Source organism: Crocodylus siamensis, chromosome 8, assembly GCF_052110815.1.
Source record: "Crocodylus siamensis isolate JL-2025a chromosome 8, ASM5211081v1, whole genome shotgun sequence".
Lineage (NCBI taxonomy): Eukaryota > Metazoa > Chordata > Crocodylia > Crocodylidae > Crocodylus > Crocodylus siamensis.
In genome coordinates, this window is record NC_143402.1 from 65,399,519 (window position 1) to 65,422,541 (window position 23,023).

Here is a 23,023-nt window from a genome sequence, read left to right on the forward strand (position 1 = left end):
AGCAGTCATCTTGCTAGTTGGGTACATGGCATAAAGCTCTGTTAGAGTCTGCACCTGGATCTCGCTCTAGTTTTAACATGAACACACACAAGATAAAAAAGGCTGCTTTTATCTGCCAGAGAATAATTAGAAATGCTTCAGTTTGGATGTGAAGCCCACATTTGAATGACACATTTTTGTAGTATGAATGTACCTCAGCAACTGTTGAAAGCACGGGAAAATAACGCCTATAATTAAATGTGTACCAGACAAAAGGCACTGCACCAGGGGTGTTCTGTGCATTCTGTTATAAGTCTAAATATAATATTTCTCTTCTTAATGACCTCCCCATCTGTCTATAATACTTGGAGCAGAGCCACAACAAGCTGCAGTGCCTCTCCCATCAGGGTTACATTGTCCAAGTCCATGTCACTGGAGAAGAAGGAAGCTTGTATGTCTATGAAGTGGCAGCAGGAGACAGGAGCAATGGGTTCAAATTCCCCACCCCCCACTGCCTTCCTGTGTGACTGAAGATAAGTCACTTAACCTTTCAGTGCCTCATTTTCCCCTTCCATACAATGGACATAATACTCACAGAACCAAGACACCGTGAGGCTCATGTTTACCAATCACCATTAAACAATCCCTGTTGGCTAAAGTTAAGCATTACAGTTGATGGGACTCAAGTCTATCCTTAAAATGAAGTACTTTGCTGAGCTGTGGCTGCTCATACTGAGCAGTTAAACTCCTTTGAAAGTCAGGAGCCCACCATGTCCCAGGCCACAACATCCATTCTCTTCCACCTTCTGATTCTCATTTACAGCAGCCACATTTATATCCATAAAGGCATTTCTGAAATCCACCCCCCAACACACCCACCCACACTCCTGGCACAGTGCTCTAAATAACTGCAAACTCTTCTGGGTCACATTCTGCATTATTAACGATCCACTCCCCCACTCATTATCTTGTTCTGCCCCTGTGGTCCTTGCTTCTCATAGCCTGTGGCTGCGACACGCTATTGCTTTTCCTCTGTGGACGGGAAGGCAGAAACTGGCAGCTCATGCCAGAAAGGAAAACCAGGGAAGTCAGCGCCAACATGAATCCTTTTCTGCTAGCACAGCAGATCAAGGAATCAGGGCCACCATCACAATGGGGTAGGCCAGTGTGGGGGAGGACAACAGACTCCAGAGACATGCATGTAGCAATTATTTCTGAGGGTGCATCAGGAGGCGCACAGTGCAGGGCTTTAAACACAGTACGGTACTTGTAATTTACCATTATCCACTTAAAAGCTGCCTCATTAACAAGCAAACTAGGTTTTTCACAAATACATTTCCCCTTTTCCCTTCCCTGCCTCACTCTGCACAGTGTGCACATACACACACACGCACACACACGTCTTGATTTTCTTTTCCCCAAAGGCCCCCTTGTGCCATCAGAGTGAGGAAGAGGGGTCTTTATAGCAATAAGAATCAGGTCCAGATTCTTCTGAGTGGCTCAGTGTGTTTTCACCTCTGCTTCATTTGCAGATATCACCAAAAGCACCGCTGTCCCTTTCTGATTCCCCTCCAGAGACCCCACAGAAAAGTTACAAGGCAAGAGGCTTGTTACTAATTGATTCAGCCTGATGCTTTTGCTTTCAGCCTGGGAGCTGCAAATTGCAGCTGATGTTACAATTCAACTAGCAAGTGCCCTACAATGCCTTGTACCAGCCACCAGATAATCATGCATGTTTTGCCTCCTGCCTGTCAGGACACATCAGAGGGAAGCTAACAAAGTCACAGGAGAAATACAAGGAAAGGTGGGTGGGGGAAGGAACACCTGCATGTCATTCAACTACAGGAGAAAAAGTAGGCTAAGCTAGGAGGAAGCAGCATGATTCATGGGTTCAGAGAAGCCACACAAGAAGAGATGAGCCAGACTTTTATTATTCACATTTGGGTAGTGCCTATTATCCTTAACCAACCTGGAGGCCCACTGTAGTAGGCACTGTACAAAGATGCAGTACGAGATAGCCCCAGCCCAATAACGCTTACATAGACAAGGTAGACAAAAGATGGGGTGGGCCTGGGGTGGGGAACGGGTAAGAGACACAGACGAGAAAATGATTTGCCCATGGTCACACAGAAGATCAATGGCAAGGTCAGAACGACTGTCAACCTCTCTTGGCTCCCGGCCCAGTGCCAAGCTTCCCCTCAGACTGCACGAAGCTTTGTCATCAAATGCCTGACTGCCGTGTCAAAGACCAAACTTCCTCTGTCGAGGTCAATTGAAGGACCTTCCATTGGCTTGAATGTAAGTTGGATCTGGCACCGAGAGCTGGATGGCTCACACCTAGTTGGAGGACCACCAGTTTTGCTGTGAAAATCGGAGAATCCCAAACACTTCACAGATTTTGGTCCATAGAGTGTGAAGAAAGTGTACTTTTATGCTATTCGCCATTTATTGTTCTCTCTTCATTGTCCATTATTTGCCTGCTTAAAATGTTATCCAGTCAGGAAAAAGACACAATGTCATGCAAGTTAGTTAACCTATCACACCCCATGAACATCGCAATTCCATAATCCCCTCCATGTGTATTAACTCTTGTGCCTATCCATTGACTCCAATAGGACTCTAACGGGCATGGATCAGATTGCAAGATCAGACCCTGTGACTGTAAACTTTTTGGGTCAGGCTGTCTTTTCCTGCACGGCTGGAAAACCTCTCACAATGGGCCCTGATCTTGACTGATGCATCTGCTGGGGCTGCAGAAGCAAACTTACAATAAACAGCTTGTAGGGATAACCACAGGCTGAGGTATATTTGTGTAAACCTCTCTGTGAATGCAGCTTTGGAAGGAAATAAGGGATCCTAAGATTTTGCAATTCCATAGCACACCGCATCCAGGCAAGCCCTAAAGCATGGTCCAAACCCAGGCCCAATCCTGCCATCAAGTGAGCTGAGGCCTATTCTGTTCCACTGTTGCCGCACCCATGAGTAGTTAAATGCTGAGCATTTTCTCGAGCGTCCTGAGCTCGTGGTGTTTTGTGTCCCACTTAGCGAACCCCCCACCATTTCAGCAGCCTAATTGTGTAATTTGTACTTCAGCTTGTTGACTTCTGCAGACCAGCGACATTGACTGCACGTGAAAGGAGGCAGCTGCACCGTGCTGGAGATATTTTGTGGTGTCAAAGAAATGGAAGAAGCACAGGGCTGCATTAAGGCTTGAACTGAATAGCCATATTAGGCTGTGATAGGGTCAGCGAGATTCACTCAGCAGCTCTGCGCTGGTCCCCAGGTGTTGGGTCTGGTCAGGGACAAACAGTGCTGCGCCACAGCACCCGAACCACGTGGGTGGGAAGCAAAAGCAAATGCTCTTCTGTCCTCTCAGCCTCAGCAGAACTGGCCAAAGAGAGTTGAAGTGGGACAGGGAGCATCAGTATTCATTGCTGGTGTCATGGGCCTGGACCAAATCACTGACCTGCAGAGGATGAGGGGAATCGTGGCTCTGCAGAGCAACTCCTACTCCTGATGTTTCCCCAGAGCCTCCCTGCAAAGGGCATGGGTTGTGTATCATGTCTTACTGAGCGCTGTGGCTACAGGCACAGCTGAGTCCCAAGATGTTAATTAACTATGCACGATTAATTATTAGTGTGATTTATTATTAATCATATGGATTCTATTAAACCTCCCATTGCCAGGATCAGTGAAGGCCGCCCCAAGCACTCCTCAGCTCTGCTGTCTAGCCGGAAACAAAAAATGGCAGCAAGTTTTCGAAAGAGCTAGAAAGCAAACAGGCTTCACTGAATCGTATGCTCTTCCCTTGGCCTTTAAATGTTACAAAAGGGAATACTCCATGAACTCACCCGCACAAAACTCCAGTGCCTCAGCAAATTAAGTGAGGGAGGAAAGAAATTATTCTTTTCAGAGCCACCGCTCAGGGAAGCTCCTTGCAACAGTGGAGTCCCAAGTCAGCTCGAGCAGATTCAATGGAAAGAGAAAATTGAGTCCTGGCAGAGAAATGGAATGCCAAAGGGGAGAGAGTTTCCCTTGCGGTTCCAGCAAGAGCAGAGGGGGAGGGTAAAACACTCGGCACGGACTGGAGACAAATGATAAAGTGCAGAGGAAAGTGTGCTGTAAGCCATTGCTCAGAGGCAGGGGACGTGGGCTGGTTCTCACACAAGGCAGAGCGTGCAGCAAGTCATCAGCAGAACCACCCTGCCCAAGCCAGCAATCGCCGGCTCCCCTCAGCCACCAGTGGTGTCTGGAAGGGAAGGGCTCTCCAACGCACTGCTCCTCCTGGCTTTGCCTCCTGAGGTCTTTGCAAAAGTGGGGGATGTTCCAGTGACCACTGTCCCCTGGCACACAAAGGCATTAAGCTTTTGATCCCTGACCCTGCTCTGGTGAGTGGCTCCAAGAGTGCGAGGTCAGTCCTCCCACAGCCCTGCTGTGCTGCACAGACCAGAGCTACCCATGCCCTTTTTGCTAACAAGGGAATCAATCTGTCCACTGTCTGTGAAGGTAAGTATTCAAAGGGATTTGACTCTGGGGTTGTTTCAGACTCTGTTCTCTCCTCCCCTTAAACTAGTGCTATGGCCAAACCCGGGGAGGAGAGGTGAAAAGACCTGAGAAGAGGTCTTTTCTAACGTCACCAACGTCCATCCTACCCAGCTCCATTCCCACTACCAGTACCTTTGGCTGGGCACCAGTGGTTCTCCCCTCAGTGACTGAAGCCTTTTTTTCCCCCTTTCTTCTTAGAGTCTTACCCCTAGGGAAGATGGAAACTTGCGCATCTGTGAGTCCCTCCCTTGGTTAACCCATGGCTTCCTCCTGCTCTCTCATCCCCCTGGAGCAATTTGCTTCAGGCCCCTGGACTGGCTTGAGTGTAGAGGATAGAGCTTGTCCCTTGTCATTGTGCAGGGTGTTCAGCAGGACATGCCATGGCAAAATGTGACTCCTCAGTGCCTTGGGTGGCATAAATGCACAGGGCAGCATCACTAGCTGGCAGCAACTGGTCCAGAAATGTAGGCACTTCTTTTCGTCCCTCCTTGGGGTCAGAGCCAAGGGATGATGCCCCAATCACCTCTCCTTTCCTATGCTACTGAGGGACAGGCTCCTTGTGTGTGCCTCGCTTGTACACGTGTGTGTGCGCACATGCATGTGCACATGCATGCACACACACGCACAAGGCTCTTTGTAGCTCTCTCACACACACGCAAAGACCCCACAAGCCAAAATACTTCTGCAAAGACCTCTTGCCTTTATACCTGGCTGTAAAGCCACTGGCACCACAGGGGCACTGTGTATAAACAGCAAGCAATTTAACTGGCAACAATAAACATACTCCAATATCATGTTAAAGAATTGGCTGCTTTCTTAGAAGGCGCACCTCTATTCCAATCTAACAGGCCTTCTATGCCCATCCAGATCTCATATGAATAAGCAGCTGTTCCCAAGGACATCATTCATTGCAGATCTCTCACTCATTGCAGAGCAGCAGCAGCAGATAAAGCTTAACCTGAGACCTTGACATGCAAGCTTTCTGAGGAAGCAGCCTACACAGTCTGTGCACTAAATGTGCCCCTACACGTTAAGTGACAGATGCCACCTCAGAAGGGAATCTGGATACATCTACAGGACAATCCCACCTGATCCAAACCTAGACATGTACTGAGGACATTTCTCCACCCTTCTCCCCCACAGTTGCTCCTGAAACAACGTGCCATTCATGTTCTATAGTAGCCACTGCAGGGGGCAGTTTCATGGGTGTATTTCCAGGTTTAGCGGTGCAAATAGGACTGGGTGGTAGAGCGGGGGGAGAGGCATTCTTATACACAGTCTAACTGTGGCAGCAGGGAGCTTAGCACAGACTAGAAAAGCCACCCAAGTATGTATGCAGCTTCTTGGGCAGGTTTTGCAGTCTATACTGAGCTCCATGCTACTGTGACTGCATCCCTAGCAAAACCCAATCTAGCCAGCTCTCATATGTCTGCAGGAGCTGCAGTCACGCAGTGTAAATGTACCTGTTGAGTCCAGTTGTGCATACACCATAGTTGTCTTTGCTGAGAAGGTGTGTGCTGATCTACTGTTATTACTCCCTCTGCTTGCTGAGTCCTTTGGGACACTAAGTTACACTTAGACCATACTAAGGGCACTTAGAACACAAGCATCCACACATTCAAGATGGTTAACTTGTGCTAACTGAGTGTCTCAAACTTATGCCACTTCAGGCAAAGGTTGACTCTTGGCCATGCTACCTAGCTCATGTTAGGTTAACTTCAGTCTGCGCCACAGAGATAAAACAAGCATTTTGCAGTCCTCCAGCATCCCAGAATGCACCACTCCCAGCCCCCACACTCCCACCAGAGCAGGGATAGAGCCCTGGCTCTTAACCGAGCCCCTGCTCACCAGCCCTTTAGTGGCAAGTCAGAGCTATGCAGGATAGAAACAGTATTATCCCCCAGTTTGGGACTCCTCATAGCATATGCTAACTTCACCGTTCCACAATATAGAACGGTCCAAGTGTAATGTGTAATTTCATCACAGATGTATGCTCTGTATTTCCAAGCCAGATGAGAGAAGCTGCATTGGCTTCCATTGCCAGGAAAGAGTGCTAGAAAGGTTAAAAGGCCAAGAAAGAAACTGGCCTCAGGATGAACCATGAGACAAAATAGGTCATGCTGGAGTCTCTTTGCGGCTTGCCCACTGCTCAGTAAAATCCACTTAGCAGGAGCAGAAACATTTCCAGGCTGTATTCTACTGCAGGCAGGAGCGTGCAGTGTCGCTGTACTGATCCAGTCACTGTTGCTCAGTCCTGGCTGGGAAGGGGAAGAGAATACTTGCCAATACACGGCTGTTTTTCAGGGCTTCATTCAGAGGTGTCTCAGGGGAGCACTAGCATCAGTGCAGAGCAAGGGGTTTTGTTTGTGCTAATGGACATCTAAGCTACTGTGTTCTGGAGAATGGTGAAAAGTCACAGATGACGTTGCAGGCTGTTGTGGCAGAGTCACTTGCTGCTGAAAGCAAACTCCTCACCAACTCCTCTAGGAGTCAGCTGAGTTTTCCCTGCCATTAACCACACCTGTGAGGATCTTCATTTAAAAAACAGGCATTAACTTCAGTCACCTTAGTGTATGCAAATGTTATTTTGACAGCAGCGTACCTTGGCGCACAGCATGTACTCTGACCTGAAGATTTTTGTGCAAAGTGCGTGGTTCTTACAGAAGCTGCTGTGCTTTGCATTAAGCCCAGGATGATTTTCTGAGATAATTACTCAGGAGCAAATTCCCCTCCTTATTCTGAATGCTGCAGGGGTTGGGTTGGGTTGGGTCTCCCCCCCATCCCCACCCCCCCATGAACTTTCCAGCATGGATTATTATGCAGCAAGCTGTGGCTTAGTATTGCCCAAACTGATTAGTCAATGGGGCAGCTTTAGATTGCTGTGTTTTACCTCCTGCCTTTATTTTTGCTGCCCCTTGCCCTGTAGGTCTGGATCACTCTTTAGGGGAAAACATCGGGATGGTACAAGCAGAGGGGGGTCTCCTGTGTGCCTGGGGACTTGGATAGCAGATAGAGACATGCTATTGGGGATAAATGTGGTGATAGAGCCCTGCGTCCTTTCAACGGCCCGCTTAGCAAAGATTGTATTATTGCCAGCAAACATGCACAAGGAGTGAATTACCAACAAGACAAAAGGGAGCTCAGAAGATTTAGGGCACATCTATATGGCTTTCCTCCCAAACCTGGATTTGCCACCAACAAAATAGGCCCTTGCTGCTCCTTTCCAGAGACCAGTGATCAAACCGAAGAGATGGTTCAGGGCATATACGTAGCCATGCCGAGGTTCTCTGAGAGCAGTGCTGGAACAGGGGGTGTTTAAGTCTGCATTGAGCCATTTAGCCTGTTTAATTGTAAACTGGAAATGTCCTTAGAGAACATCTATAGGAAATCAGCTGGTCCCTGAAAAATGCCTGGATCTTAGACATCCAAAAGTGTAAGGCCCCACTACTGGAGGCATTTGGAACTGTACTGGACAGAGCCCTACATCAGACACTACCAGGAACCATCTTGCTCTTGGAGAGGCTACTAGGCTAGAGGAATTAATAGCTCTTTTCCACCTCTGATGACAGCTGGCCTGATTTGAGGAGCTAGCAGGGGAAAGCAGGCACTTGGTGCTCTTGAAAAATCAAGCCAGAAGGTCTAGTGAGTAAAACCCAGTGGGTCATTTACACTCTGGTCTCCTTAGACGAAGTCTCTGCCTTTATATCACTCTGATGTCATGCCAAGGCTTCAGTGTAAATGTGAAGCAGTTTCTGGTGCATACCCAAGATTCAGTCCCCACCCCTCAACCCTGAGCATGTTGTGCTTCAATGCTTCTGGATGAGAAGGGCAGGGCAGGGCAGGGCAGGAACCAGGCTTACTGAGGGCAGCATGACTGCCGTTAAACAGTGCCAGCACAGTCAGTGGAAGCAAAATGGGAATGCTGGACTGCTGCATACCTACATCCTCCATCCACGCTGCCATCACACTGTCTGGGCTGAGTAACTTGGCAAGGCTGCACATGAAAGACCAGGCTAAATGAAACCAAAGGGGAGGACTTCCCTGTGTAGAAAATCAACCTTGGACCAGAGCCTTCCTCCTCATCCTGCAGCAACCTTCCTCCTCAACCTGCAGTCACTTCAGTCATCTGTTTCACCTCTTACTTCCACTGGCTCTACACCAGCGTCACTCAGTCAGATTTGGGTGTGCTACTCCCGACTGACACCATGGTCAGCCGAAAGGAAGATCAGGACCCAAGTTCCCAATTCTGTACAGCACAAATCCCACATTCATGGGAGTGGTTCTTGGAAAAAGGCAGGTTCCTCAGCTCACCACTGGGGGAGACAAGGACAGATGCTAGTTTTTCAGGCTGGGCTGCCAGCAGTGGTCCCAGGCACCCGTGACCAGTTGACGAGTAACATGTTGTTCAAGTCATGCACCCAGGAGTGGCATATCCTCAGCTGGTGGGTAAACAGTGGAGTCACAATGGCTCATGCCCACTGAGGATCTGCCCCAGAAGTTCTCTGGCTTTGCCAGCACTGGAGATTTCGATAATCAGTGTCCGACCTCTGGTGAAACTGCACCACAGCAAAGCCTGGCCATCGTACTAGAATCAGGGCATCAGGCCATCCACACCTCCTGGAAGCCAGGGTGAACTGCACCCATCAGGCCTTTCCTTGTCTATGTTTACACTGGTGCCACAATAGCAATGGCTGAACTGAGGGTAAATACGCAGCGCAAACCAAGTCCATGACAGCACACACAATTGTGTGCCCTGGCTCCCAGCAACTATGAAAACGTAAGAGTTCAGATTAACCCTCGAATGGCTGGAGATGCGGTCTGCCGATTCAAAATGCCAACACTGCACATTTTACCACCCAGGAACACAAACACCAGCCCAACAGATAACCCCACCTGATCATGGACATCAGTGTGGCACCCACCTTTGCAGCTCTTTTAAAGAGACCGTGACTTTCAGGCTGTGTCCCAGAATGAAGAGGGCTGCCAAGATGTCTGCCCATTGGACCATCTCACCCAGAGGCCCTCCTTTCAGCACTCTGGGGCTGAAGACATCCCCTGATTCCTCGGTCAGGAAGCCAATATGAACCAAAATCTAGAGACAAGGAGAGAGGAGGATGTTCTCATGACTAAGTCACTGTAGACCTGGCTCTACAGAAATTGTTCAGAAGTAATACCACATCTAGTTTTTCATGGCCAAACAAAAAATTCAGGTTGAACCTAAACAGACCCTTTTGGAACTTTGGTAACAACGCAAACCATCATTTGGCGATAACCTGCAAAGTGTCTTGCTTTGTTTTCAAGCTATTTAACCCTTTCGCTTGATGTTTTTCTCTTTTTGAGTCCATTTTAAAATAGAAAAGCCATTTTGAAACAAACATTTGAAAAATTTCTTTGAAAAACAGTTGGGACAAAATTTTTCAGTATTTCCAACGTTTACAGCTGAAGCTAGTCATCAAACATGACCCAAATTTGCAAAAAGTTTCTGTCTATCCAACACATCATTTTCCAGTGACTTTACTGTCTGTGGAAACAAGGTTCCTCAGTTCTGGTGTATATAACAGAAGCTACTTAGTACTCCAAACAGGGGTACAGTGAGCTCCTTTGTCACCCAGGGCACCCAGGAGCATGCCCGTGCCTCTGGATGGTCTCCAGGGCCTAAGGGGTGAAGGGGTGAGGGGCTCTTAGGTTCCAGTTGCAGACTCCAGCTCTGCACAGAGGGGAAGGAGACATCAGGTGAAGCCCAGGCAGTTCTAGTGCCCTGGCAGCTGTGGGGGTAGTGTCCACTAGCTAAGAAGTTAAGCCTCCTGTCTGCCCCTCGCCTCCGAACAGGTGCTGCCAAATGCCATGCTGAGCAAATAAATAAAGCCCCTAGTTTGGCAGTGGGCAGGGGTACCCGTGTCTTCACTCCCTGCTTCTTTCCCCTAAACAATTAGCTGCCAGCACTGAAGAGTCTCCCCAACATCTCTGCTTCATTCTTAGCCCTCTCCACAGGGCCCAATGAGTAGCTATCTGCCTAGCAGCATAGTTGCATCCTTTCCAGTGCCCACAAGCCTTGATTCCAGGCCACCCCTTAAAACTCAGGCTATGTGCCCCCCTTGCCCACCCCTAATTACTCTACTGACTCCAAACTCCTAGGTCCTTATACAGGTTTTTATTCCATCTTCACTCACGCAAACCTCTCAGGCTGAAAAGGCAACCAAATCCATGGTTAGGCACCACAGTACCATATTTAATCCATTCTAAGAGGAGGGTTCCCCCCCCCCCGCCCATTTTACATGAGGGAAGGAAGCCTCTCATCTTACAACTGAGTACAAAGAAAGTATTGGGGGTGGGGACATGACACAGGGCTGCTGTGGCTCAGCTCCAACCCCTACCCAGGGGAGGCCCATAACTGCAGCTGCTCTCTGCCCCCTGCAACCTGCATTGCCTTTGTACCCTGCCATCTCCCCACTGCAGACTCTTCTCATCATTTCCACCACCCATGCAGCCTCTTCTCCCCCACTTGTCCCTCTCTCTCTCTGCCTTACTCATGCTCTGTGCAGGCAGACTCCACGCATGCTTCAGCCTGGAGCACTGAGCATAGCCACAGCCCAGACCTATAGCAGCAGCACACAGCCCGCATGACTGCTATGGGCCAGGTTGGGGACATGCTCCAGGCTAAAATAGGGATGGCGCCTGCCTGTGTGGAACAGAAGCTGGGGGTGGGGGGAGCAGACACTTTTTTGGGGGAAGGGGGACCTGAGGCTTGTGGGGGGACAGGCAGAGGGCAGAGATGGCAGGGGGAGAGGCACAGGCAAGCTGCTTGACCTCCCCATAGCACTTGCCCCCTGCAGTGATGCATTAAAGATACCTCTCCAATAATTATATTCTACACAAGCAGAATTATAACAAATTTATAATTTTTTTACATGTATAGAATCTAATTATGGGGGGTTGTCTTAAATTCAGGGTCATCTTAGATTTGAGTAAATGTGGAAAGAAGCCTGATAGGCAGAGATGTCCTGCTTCCACAGATTCCATTGACTTCAATGGATAATGTGGGCTCTCAACACCCCTTCCTCAGATCTGGACCCACGGAATCTGATCAAGTTGTAGGTGCTCAACACCAATCAGGATCAGGGCAATTTGCCAGCATAATGAACACGAATGCACCATAGAATTTCAGCCATGGATTTTAGGATGGCCTTTCCCTATTTAAATAAGGAACCAGGTGCCCTAGAATGGCCTATATCTACACCCAATACAGTGTCAACGGCTGGACTCCTGGCTTAGTCTTCACTTCCCCATAAATAAGATCTAGGATAGTCTGCCCAGAAAGAGGAAACAAGCCCTGGCTGCCAGTGTCCCTACCAAACACTCAGTCTGGCTTTCAGTTCAGATGGTTAGGGGTTGGTTGAATGTACATAGAGTTCAGTTCAGATGTTGGTTGGTTGAGTGCACCTAGCAACCTGCCCATGGTCCTCAAAGGCCAGACAAAGTCAACTTACTGGTGGGCACTGGAGGAATAAACCTCTCTGCCTGCCTGTCTCACTGATGTAGGGCTACAGCCCTAAACCCCCAACTCTGGTTACAAACTCTGGCTGCAGAAGGCACCTAGCCTCCATGGTCACAAGGTTGCAAATTCCTGATGGGGGGGGACTTGCTCGTCCTCTGTCTTGTGTAACCATAAATTCTCACCCGGGGGTGCTGACATTTTTTAAACTGACCAACCAGTGTCAGCCATAGTCTGAGAAGACTGATCTATCATTGGTCCAAGGGATGAAGTCAGAAAGGCTATTTAAGGTCCCTTCTTCCTGAAAGGGGGGGAGCCATTTTGGAGAACATGGAGTAAGCACACAGCCTCTGGAGCTCTTCTACGCTGCAGATGAACATGTGAGTAACTTACCTGAAACTTATCTAGAAATAAAGCTTACTATAATGCAGAGGTGTGTCAAAAGGCGACTAAGCCGGTACTGTTTGCTCCAGGCTATTCTGTGATACTTCTCTAACCTGTACCCTTCCCCAAGCCTACCCTCTTTAACCAATAAAGCTCTCCTATATAACAAGCTTGGTGGACTTGCTGGGAGAAGGATTGGGGCATGCCTTATGCTCCCTGTGCTCGTCTGACTAAGGAAGGCTACTATCTGCGCTTCAGGCTTAAGGAAGCATTCCACGTTCTTGCAGTGGATCAAGCACCCTCAAGGTCTACAAGGCCTGTGTACCCCAGAGGGCACAGGGCCCTAATAAAGATCAGACCCCTGTGTGGTGGCAGCAATTACCCCAGGCTTGCGGGTGTGCTCCAGGAAGGGGGTTGGGCAGATGTGAGGCACCCCAGAGGAGGCACTTGGAGCTTGGTAGGTGGTTGGGTGCAATGAGGTGGGTGGCTCAGCACAGAAGTGCCTCCTATTGGCCCGCCAAACACACAGGCTACTTGTACCCTCCTCCCAACATTTTGTACTGCCTCTTATTTGCTGCCATTCTTCCACATCATGAGCACTGCAACTTCTCCAACAACCCAGGACAAAGGGCTCCCACAAACAGTTCATCCGGTACCTGCTTTTGATCCCTCCGTCTGCCCTTCAGTTTCTGCTCCAGGCGTCGGGTTGCCAGAATCCACTGCATGGCCAAGTGCCGGATCCTCTTCTTCATGAAGATCAGTGATTCCTTACCGCTCCCAATCAGCTCAAGGAGGTAAGAGAGGTCGCTCCGAAAAGCTGCCTAGGAAAGATACAGACTCTGCTTTTTTTTAGTGTAGGGCCTGCTGGATCTCAGGGAAAGCAACTAGGAGAGGAACTCTTGGGGCACAACTACTGCCAGACAGGACTATGGAAGCTTAGTCTCTCTGAGCTCTGGATATGTCACTGAGGAGGAGTCATCTGTGGGGAAGACTCAGGTCTTGGGTAAGGCGATATTTTCAGAGGTGCCAAGTTCTAGCAGGAGGATGGAGGAAGAGCTTGACTAATGCAGAAGTCCCTCATTAAGTCCAATTCCCAGTCTCTCTGAAACACATGGGCAAGGTGAGCAGCAGTCAGGGACAGGGTTGATGCATTACACAGAAGGAACTTTTCTCTTATTAACATCAGCTCTCTACTCTTGCCATATCCACAGTGACCTAGCAAGAGGAACAGACTTTCAGAGCTGGGTGCAATGAATTGAATGCATCTAGGGCACTGAAAAAAGTTAACTAGAGAATGGGGGACAGCAAGTGAGGAGTCTCCACCTGAGGTCAGTCTTGCTGCAGGCAAGAGCCTTAGCAGCCCAGACTATGGTAAGAGGCACTTCTGCTAGTTGGTCCTTATGCTTCCAAAATGTCCACTCAGAAGCACAGGGACACCCTGCTCCTGTGATTCCAGTCAGAACTGAGGAATAGCCAAAAGTGCTGGCATTAAGTGAAAGAGATGTCAGGCAAAAGACTTAATCTCCTACCCTATATCTCTCACGCATATTTGATCAAAGCTAGAGGCTCGACCAACACAGGACAAAGAAGGTGTGACTGCAGGAGAGGTAGGCCTGCCTGCGCTGGCTTTAGTTTAGGCAGCATAAGTAAAAATGCAATGAAGACATGGTAGTTTGGACTTCAGCACAGAGCAGCAGCCACAGCATAGACCCACAGTCCCCAGACATCTTGAAGTACATGCTACTGGTGGTCCACTGCCTGTGGTACCCAGGCTGGAGAGATTAAAGCCAGCATGGGCAGGCCTACCCATGCCACTATCACACCTTCAGGTTGATGTGTAGCTTGTGTCCACCAGCTCTCCAAGTGTATTTTGCCTTCTTGTAACTAATTGGTTGGCTCCCCACCAGACACGAGGAATCTATCACTGGCACTGCAGTCTCTGAAAACACCAAATCCATGTGTGGATATGTGGTCGTTTCTGTCCAGTAACCCACTATTGCACAGAAAGCAGGTAGTCACAGGTCCATCAATTGAATGATCTCAGCAGACAAATGGGTTAGGGCAGTGGTGCTCAGCCTTTTGCCCCAAATGAGTGTCCCAGAGCCCATCTATGGGCTGGACTGGACTGTCTGCAGGCCAGACTGGTCCCTGGGGCCTGGCACCACCCCCTCTCAACTCCCATGCACTGGGACTGGGTCTCAAGTGCTACCTCCTCATGCCAGGACTGAGTTCCATGGGGCCAGCACCACCCCCTTCTGCCCCCCTTTGCTGTACGATTGGGTCTGGCACCACCATCTTCTGCTCTCCTGCCACCAAATTTACAGACCCAGGGGGAGCTCCACAGGTCAGATGACATGGTGCTATCAGCTAGAGGTTGAGCACCCCTGGTTTAGGGTAAGAGAACTAAACTAAGGCACTGAGTTCAGCCTTTGCTACAGCAGTGCTACAGCCCATTATAATGAATGCCAAGTGTTACAGCAGAAGGTTGTGCTTGTGGGTTTAATAATGCCTCCAGTCTGATATGAACACATAGGCATCCATAATACAAGGCCCTCTGCTTCAATGGTCTCCCTCATATAGGTTTTCTTCTGGCACCGTTGGCATCTCCTTGCCTTTCTCACTCTACTATGTAGAGACTCTGAATCCAGCAGCCCTCAGAGAAATACTCCTAAAAGATGGTGCTGGCCTGATTCACATGCCTGCACTGACCTTACCTGTGCCTTGGGCAGTGGCTTGGGTGAAGGCATGGCTGCCGTCTGATTTCTCCATGGCAGCGGAGGACAAAACCACTCAACTTCGCTGAGGTAGATGAGGAAGGAGCATTCTGTGCCATCCACACCAAAAAATGCATAGCAGGGGTCAGAAGTCCACCTGGCCCTCATCCACTGAAAGCAGGAGAAGACACAATTCAAAGGGATGACCTCTGTCAATCTCCAAGCTGGGGAACTGGGCCTTTGGCATGCCAGACAGATGTTTCAGGGTCCTCTGCTCCCACTAAGACACCAGTAGGCAACCACTGTAAGCCTGGTTACAGGCAGGGACCCTGGGAACCTTTCTGTGGGGAAACTTGAAGCACTGGGAGAGGATAGCAATGGGCACGTGCTTAGCTGCTGGAAATCAGCATAGGTGCACTGACAGTGCCACAGTCTTAATAGCATTGAAACTATGCTGATTTACACCAGCTGAATAGAGCTGGTCCATGGCTTTACAAAGCATTTGGACACCCTCAGTCATGACTTTGGTAGGATTAATACCAAACACAGAGAAATTGCACTGAAGGTTCCTCCTTGACTTTGCATCTGATTCAGCTCGGCAGGAATGCATGGGCTCTTCAGGGGCAGAACCACTGAAGTCCAGGTAAAGGGTGGGGAAATTCAGAATAAAACACTGCGGTGAGAACTTGTTAGCCTTGCTGCTCTGGAAACACAACTCCTGATTTCATAACCTAAGGAGAAGCGGGTACTGAGAACCAAAGAGACAGAGATGTACTGGAGTTCCCCAAGGGTGATTTTGCATTCAGGAGAATAACCACAAGGCCCAGTACAGATCTATCATCCTCTGAAATTGCTTGTGCCAGCCTCTTTCTAATTTAACTACAAAAACGAATCTACTCAGGAGACGTGTCTATGCGCCCAATATGTAAAACACACCAATCATCCAGACAGCAGATCGAATTACTGCATTCGACAATTAAATTACACTCAAAAGTTAACCAAGCCCTGGAAGAAGATGGAAGGAAATGATGGTTAGTGCTGGGAGAATGTGAAAGCAGAGCCGTAGTGTCTTATTAATATGCTCTTTAATATTTTTGCCCATAAACTAAATAATACATAACTTAAAGCAAAGTGGGTGGCTGGCAGGTGGAACTTTTAATTGGTTCATCTCAAACTACTGCGATCATGACCCAGGATAAATGCCAAGCCTATTCCCAGGTACAGAGAGCAAACTGTATTACATAGGATGCACTATTGGAGACCAGTGTCATGTTATCTTAATGCAATACTTTCTCATTTGCAATGTTTAGATTATTCCCCAGAAACTAGACAATACTCCATATATTTAAAAAGAATCCTTGCATTGTTCATACTCAAATACTTAAACCAAACATAAATGCATGGCCAGATAAATCACAGACACCCAATTAGGTCCTTACGATAAAGGCTCATGGCAAAAAAACTAAATGCGTCTCTTCTGCTCCAGTATCAATGGGCTGTTTTGATTTGTGTTCTTCTTTTGCAGCAATAACATGGCCTTTTCTGTCTCCTGATCCTCTGGCACCCTGTGAATTGGAGCACTGCAGTCTCTCTTGTTTGAAAAGTAATCGAGCCAGATACAAATGTACCCAGGCGGAGGGAGACAGAAGTCCATTTGGCTTTGAAGGGAACAGCAGACAGTTCTGCACCCTCCGCTCCATGGACCGCTGCTTTTTTAGTTTTACATTAAATTCCTGTGCCCAGATGGCAATTATTCCATGCCACTGACAGTTATTTCCATTTTCATCCCCAACTCTTTTTCCTAGAGAAGAATGGTACGGAAATAGCAAATCTGTAACAATCAGCTTGTGCACCTTGACATCACCCCAGAGGAAAGCATGTTGAATTTGGGTTAGGTTAAAAACCACTTGGAGACAACTCACCTCCACTTTTCCAGAGCAGTCGGGGTACTTGGGGTCTCTGGGTGCCTCGCACTGGTCTCGCCTACCTTCAACCACTGCAGAAAGAGAAGTCAGGCATGGGGAGAAGTGGGTCACTTCATTCAAACAGTGGAAAACTCCAAGACTTGGGGTGAAGGGTGCTGACCAGAGGTACTCAGTTGTCACTACCTAGAGAGCTCTCCACCTGTTGCCATTCAGTAGCCAGTACTGATGTGTGAGACAAAAAAACAAGCCTTCATCTCCTTTGCTGCTCTTGGGATATTTCTGAGCTCACCTTGCCAGCTTGAGTGAGCCCCAGGGAAAGCCATGGAATTGGGGAGGATTTGGCACCCATTCTACAGACAGGAAAACTGTGGTACAGAGCCTTGCTCAGGGTCCCACAGGAAGTGTAGGCAAAAGCAAGGGTCCTAAATCACTTTCTTTGTCTGCTGGACCTCCTTGTCCTTTCATCAGATCACATTTCTATTGGGCATGATGCTAGTTACAACTTGTATTTCACCCCAAATTACTGGCCATTGTCTAGGGCAGAACTCAGGTTCCAGCTCCTGCCTGTGATCACGCCCTGTACTGCCTTTTAATAATCTGTAAACAGACTTTTGTATCCAAGGAAGTACCTGACAGCCTTGCAGGCACATACTGTAAAGCTACAATAAAAATTGTCCCACTGAGCTGTCAAGTGCAGAGCTGGCCCCTGGGGCTACTGCTGCCAACATGCTCAGGTACAACCTGTGCCATCAGAGAAATTCACACTCTCTGTCTCTCCTTCTCACATACACACACGCGCACACACAGAGTCAGAATACTGAAACAGGCACTGACACGCAGTGCAGACTTGGCAGAGATCCTTTTCTCCTCAGTTAGAGACTCCAGCAACACCCCTAGGGAGAGGCCACATAACTCACTAAAGCTGTTTTTAGCCCCAAGTACGTTTTAACAAGTGGATAGAGCCAAAGAAGCAATGTACATGTTTAGTTCAAGCACTGGGTTCAGGGTTGGGGTTCACAGTTGGAGAAGGGACAAAGTCAGCCTGGGTTTGTATTCTGTGCTGTCAACATCTGCCAAATAGGGCTGCGCAAAATTTCGCTTGCCATTTCATTTCAACACTGTTTCGACTCATTTCAAGGTCAAAACAGCAAAAACAAAGCAAAACAAAGGGCGTTGAAATAACCTCAAAACAAAATGAGGCTAGTCGAAAAGTTTTGACCATACTGCTGGGGATGGGAAGTCAGTCCAGCTAGGCTGACTTCCAATCCCCGGCATGATCTAGTGCGGGGAGACGAGGAGGCAGCCGAGCTGGGCTGAGTTTCCCCAACCGATCGTGGGGATGGTAACTCAGCCCAGCTGGGCTGAGTTCCTTTCCCCAGCCCAATGGTCATGTGAAACATCGAAACAGCGTCAAAACAGCCTGGCCATTTTGACTCAAAATGAAATTCGATACAAAACACTGTTCTGTCCAGACCTCGAAACTGAAGTCGGAACAGAGCGGTGCCATTTTGCACAGGCCTACCACCAAGCTGTTGTTGAAAAATCTGAGACCCAGTTACTGTTGCAACTTCTGCTGCTCTTGGGATATTTCCGAGCTCCTGACTTATGGGAGATCTTGGGAGGCAAGCTGTTCTTAAGATATGCTGGAAGCAGTAGACACAATGTATCTAGGTTTTCCTACTGGCACTCCTCATTGCAGTATATGGGTATTTATGGGAGGGATCTTGGAGTCATTATTGATTCCAAGATGAACATGGGCCACCAATGTGAGGATGCAGTCAGGAAGGCTAGCCGCACCTTGTCATGCATCCACAGATACATCATGAGCAGGTCCAAGGAGGTGATCCTCCCCCTTTATGCAACACTGGTCAGGCCGCAGCTGGAGTACTGCATCCAGTTCTGGGCGCCACACTTCAGGAGGGATGTGGACAGCATCAAGAGGGTCCAGAGGAGGCCACTCGCATGGTCAGGAGGCAGCGAGGCAGGCCCTGTGAGAGGAGGCTACAGGACCTGAACCTGTTCAGCCTCCGCAAGACAGGGTTGAAAGGGGAACTGGTGGCCGTCTATAAACTGGCCAAGGGGGACCAGCAGGCAATGGAAGAGTCCCTGTTCCCCCAAGCACTACTGGGAGTAACAAGAAATAATGGCCATAAGTTGACTGAGAGTGGATTCAGGCTGGATATCAGGAGGCAGTACTTCACTGTCAGGGTAGCTAGGATCTGGAACCAACTTCCAAGAGAAGCGGTGCTCACTCCTACCCGGGGGGTCTTCAAAAGGAGGCTAGACAGACACCTCACTGGGGTCATTTGGCCCCAGTACTCTTTTCTGTCCATGATAGGGAGTTGGACTTGATCTGCTCAGGTCCCTTCCAACCCTACCAACTATGAAACTATTTCCCAAGTACCAGAAAGGCAAGAATAAGCTCTCTTTCTCTTCCACTAATAAACTGTGTGTATGGGGTGGGGGGGAGGGCAACTATGGGAAATGTACATGCTCTGACTTTTGTATTTAATTCTGAATGCAATTAGATCTGTTGTCATTCCTACCCATTGCAGCACTGAGTTTCACTGCACAGGTCTTGCTTATCTGACATTCCACCTGCATTGCTCTCAAGTCTCCCTTTCTTGGGAAGACTACATTGTTTCCTACAGTGCTAATGCTCCCAGCAGTCAGGGAGCATGGCCTCCTGTACAGTCTCCTTTCCCAGTATTCCTTGCTGGGAAGCCTACTGATTGCACAAGCCCTGGGATCTACAACTCCCAGAACTCCTTCAACCAAGCCCTAAACTAGGAGCAGGGCAAATGGGGACACAGGCCCCTTTGGAAAGGTCCACCTCACCCTTTGCGAGTTCATTTTAATGATGGGAGCACCTACTGACTGGGAGCTGATTTAGAAACAGCCAGCTGAGCTCTTGCTTAGCACCTGTTAGCTGTTAACAACATTCAGTCACTAGTGACCTGGCCCACATTCGGTCTGCCATCCATCATTCATAAGCCAAAGAGCAAAGAGTAGGAAACATGACAGTGGCAGGGGAGATCAGGTATTTTTCAAGTGTTCTATGCTTTACCATGTTACCAACAACTGTGCAATTATTTTTGCTGTTAATAAGATCTTTGCTGCTTGTGTTCATTAGAAGTCACGGTTCCATAATATAGATGGGCATTAAATATTGATATTACAATAGGATTATTGTACAATACAATATTTTATTGCCTTCCCTACACCCATCCTAGCATGGACGGGAAGACAGCTGAGGCTGCTTGGAACCGGCAGCTTCCCTGGCCAGAGGAAGAAAAATTAGCAGGATGATAAATATTTCATACTCCAGGGACAGCCAGAGCAAGCCATTCATGAAACGCTCTCATGACCGCTGCATTAATCTTGGGTTTTTAATCAAATGTGTTTGCCGTTTCTAGGCATCTGATTTGATTCAGTAAGGTAACGGCTCCAGCTCTGAAGGGAGACAAAGAGGGCAGCAGGCTCATATGCTGATTCCTTGGGTGCTTTGCTAAGAGTAGTGCTCTAGATCAGATTTTGTCCCATCATTAGGAAAAATTTGAGGGGCCCACTCATGTTTTGGAACCCAATGTGGGGAAGGGGGGGTGTTACTTAAGAGTGGGAGCACCCTGAGATGAAGTCTTTGGTCATTCAGTGACCCCCAACCAAAAGGCTGCATAGGATAATCATACTTTTTATATCTATACCTGTGGCTAAAAGGTCACTGCAAAACCCAGGTGGACCAGAAGCCTGCTCTAGGACATTCTTGGCTTGTCCTCTCTCTCCTCTCTGCTCACCTTAAGCCCTAACTGTTTTTGTTCTTGTTCATAAGAGATGATTGAGAGGCCAAGGCTGTGGTGGTGGATTAATATTAGATGGATTAATATTAAATGAATGTATTACAGCTGCATGATTAAAATACATGTTTTAAATTATTTTAGAAGCACAATAGCATTCTCCAGGGTGTGCATCTAACAGCTGATTTATACACACTAGGAGTGTGCTGTGGTGTGCCTCATCATACCACGGGAGTGTGTATACTAGACTATAAACGTCTGTCCTGCAAGTAATGGCTTACTAAGGGAACAGCTTTGCAATTCTGAACATTGGTATGATGGCTACCATCTTGGCTGACACACAAGAGGTTGAATGGGGGATCTTCTGACCCAAAAGGCATGAGTTGCAACAGCTTGTATTGATGCTGTATAGGTGGGGCTGTAACAAACCGCTATCCCCTATGAATAGGCATGGAGAGGGACCTGCACTACAGGCTCATTTGATTAGGTGGTCAGGGTGCTTTACTAGCATTAACTCATTAACATTCAAAGGGTCTTGGACTCATTTGAAAATTGTACCCTATAATCCTTCACTGTGCAGGTGGTCCAAAACATGCACTGATCCAAACTGGATACCTTTGGAGATATGAGGTCTTTTTCCCCCTCTGGGTAGGACCAAAGCCAAAACAATACCAGAATATCCTCCATGGGCCCATCAGAATACGGCTTAGGGGACTGCCTGCCTCCCCTTTTAGGCCAGGATTAACGGCGCGATTGATGGGCATCTTAGAAATACCTAACATAGGGTTGATCTAGGAGTTGTTCTGAAAATGAGAAAAGTTTTAGGAGTTTCAGCTCAGTTCCCAGTGGCTATATATCCATGACACTATGTACTGCTCTGCATCACTATTTCCAGCAAGGAACATAAGGCCAAGATTTTCAAAAGCGTGTTCCTGTCCACCTTAAAGCACCTGCCTTCTGAAAATCAAGCCCTGTTACACTGTCTCCAGTTGGGCACTCAAAAACGAGATATCCAAAGTCATTGCTGACTCCTGACAACCAGAGACCTTTCCTGGACTCAGCTGTGCAGAATGAACTGCCCTTCTAGGCATTAACATGGGCTTGCCGGGTGAATTCGGAAACTCATTGATGAAGCGGTAAATGTATTCAAGCAGGGTTCTTGCTTGTGCTGTACCTACTCTGGGGACAGGGCTCCCAGACATGCTAGTTCTCCACCTTGTGTGTGCAATAAATTCACACAGAGTCAAATGCAGGAAGTGCTATGAATCTTGCCAGGCAGCCCATTCTCAGATGTCCAGTCTAATTTTGAAGACATGAACAATCTGGGTAACAAGTACAGCATCCAAATTCCTGTGTCCTCATCCAAACCTTTTGTGGTTGGATATGGAACTATTTTCCCTTAATAAATTTGTGCGGCACTAACATGTTGCTCTGGGTGTGGGTATATCCAGTCTGTGGGGCAGATGGAGGGTCAGGAACCGCAAGGCGCCCTTACCTTTTCCATTCATGAGGCTGTTGCGCAGAATCTGGTCTACTTTTATTGCAATGTCAGAGACATTCTGAGCAATAGCTTGGATCCTCTCCATCAAACCCACTGCTGGCTGGAACCTGAAAAGTAAATAAATAAACCCTGAAAACATTATTCCTTCCTGTAAGGCATCCAAGCTTGTTAGAAAGAGTAAGAAGGGCTTCCTGCCCAAAATAACTATCCTCCCAGACTGTGAACTACAATACCAAGGGGAGCCAGTAGCAGCAGTTCTAGCAATGCTCCAGGACACAGTGATGGACCAAGTTCTCCAGTACTCACTCCATCAAAAGTTTCATTGGCATTTGTGGGAATGGGAGCTTTCAATGAGTAAAGACTGAAGGATTTGGCCATCATCATTTCCTCTGTGTGTGTGCATGTGCATGCATTCATGTTTGTTTGTACAAGAGAGAGAGAGAAATATATATATAAGTGCGTGTTCAGGAGATCTAGTTTCCCTTATTTCAAATCTTTTCAAACGTTGCATTTGAAAATGCCTTCCTAAAATTACCAGGCTTGCAATCTGCTTAGTGAACAAAGGTTTCTGAATTACATTTGTTTCTACTGAAGGAACACTTGTGGGTTGCTAAAACTGGTCAAGCTATTTGATACAAATAGAAAGAAGAAAGGAAAATCATGAGGAAGAAAAGGTGAAAAAAATGGAG

General features: G+C 48.0%; 1 protein-coding gene across 1 annotated transcript in view; it reads right to left on the reverse strand.

Annotated features, from left to right (window-relative positions):
- MGAT5B (alpha-1,6-mannosylglycoprotein 6-beta-N-acetylglucosaminyltransferase B) overlaps positions 1–23,023 on the reverse strand; it is a 188,155-nt gene that overhangs the window by 65,243 nt on the left and 99,889 nt on the right. Inside the window, exons 4-8 of the mRNA XM_090059720.1 lie at positions 22,329–22,441; positions 17,037–17,110; positions 15,115–15,285; positions 13,057–13,221; positions 9,447–9,616 (exon numbers count right to left, since the gene is read on the reverse strand). Coding sequence (XP_089915846.1) covers positions 9,447–9,616; positions 13,057–13,221; positions 15,115–15,285; positions 17,037–17,110; positions 22,329–22,441 — 693 coding nt within the window. The remainder of the gene's footprint in view (positions 1–9,446; positions 9,617–13,056; positions 13,222–15,114; positions 15,286–17,036; positions 17,111–22,328; positions 22,442–23,023) is intronic.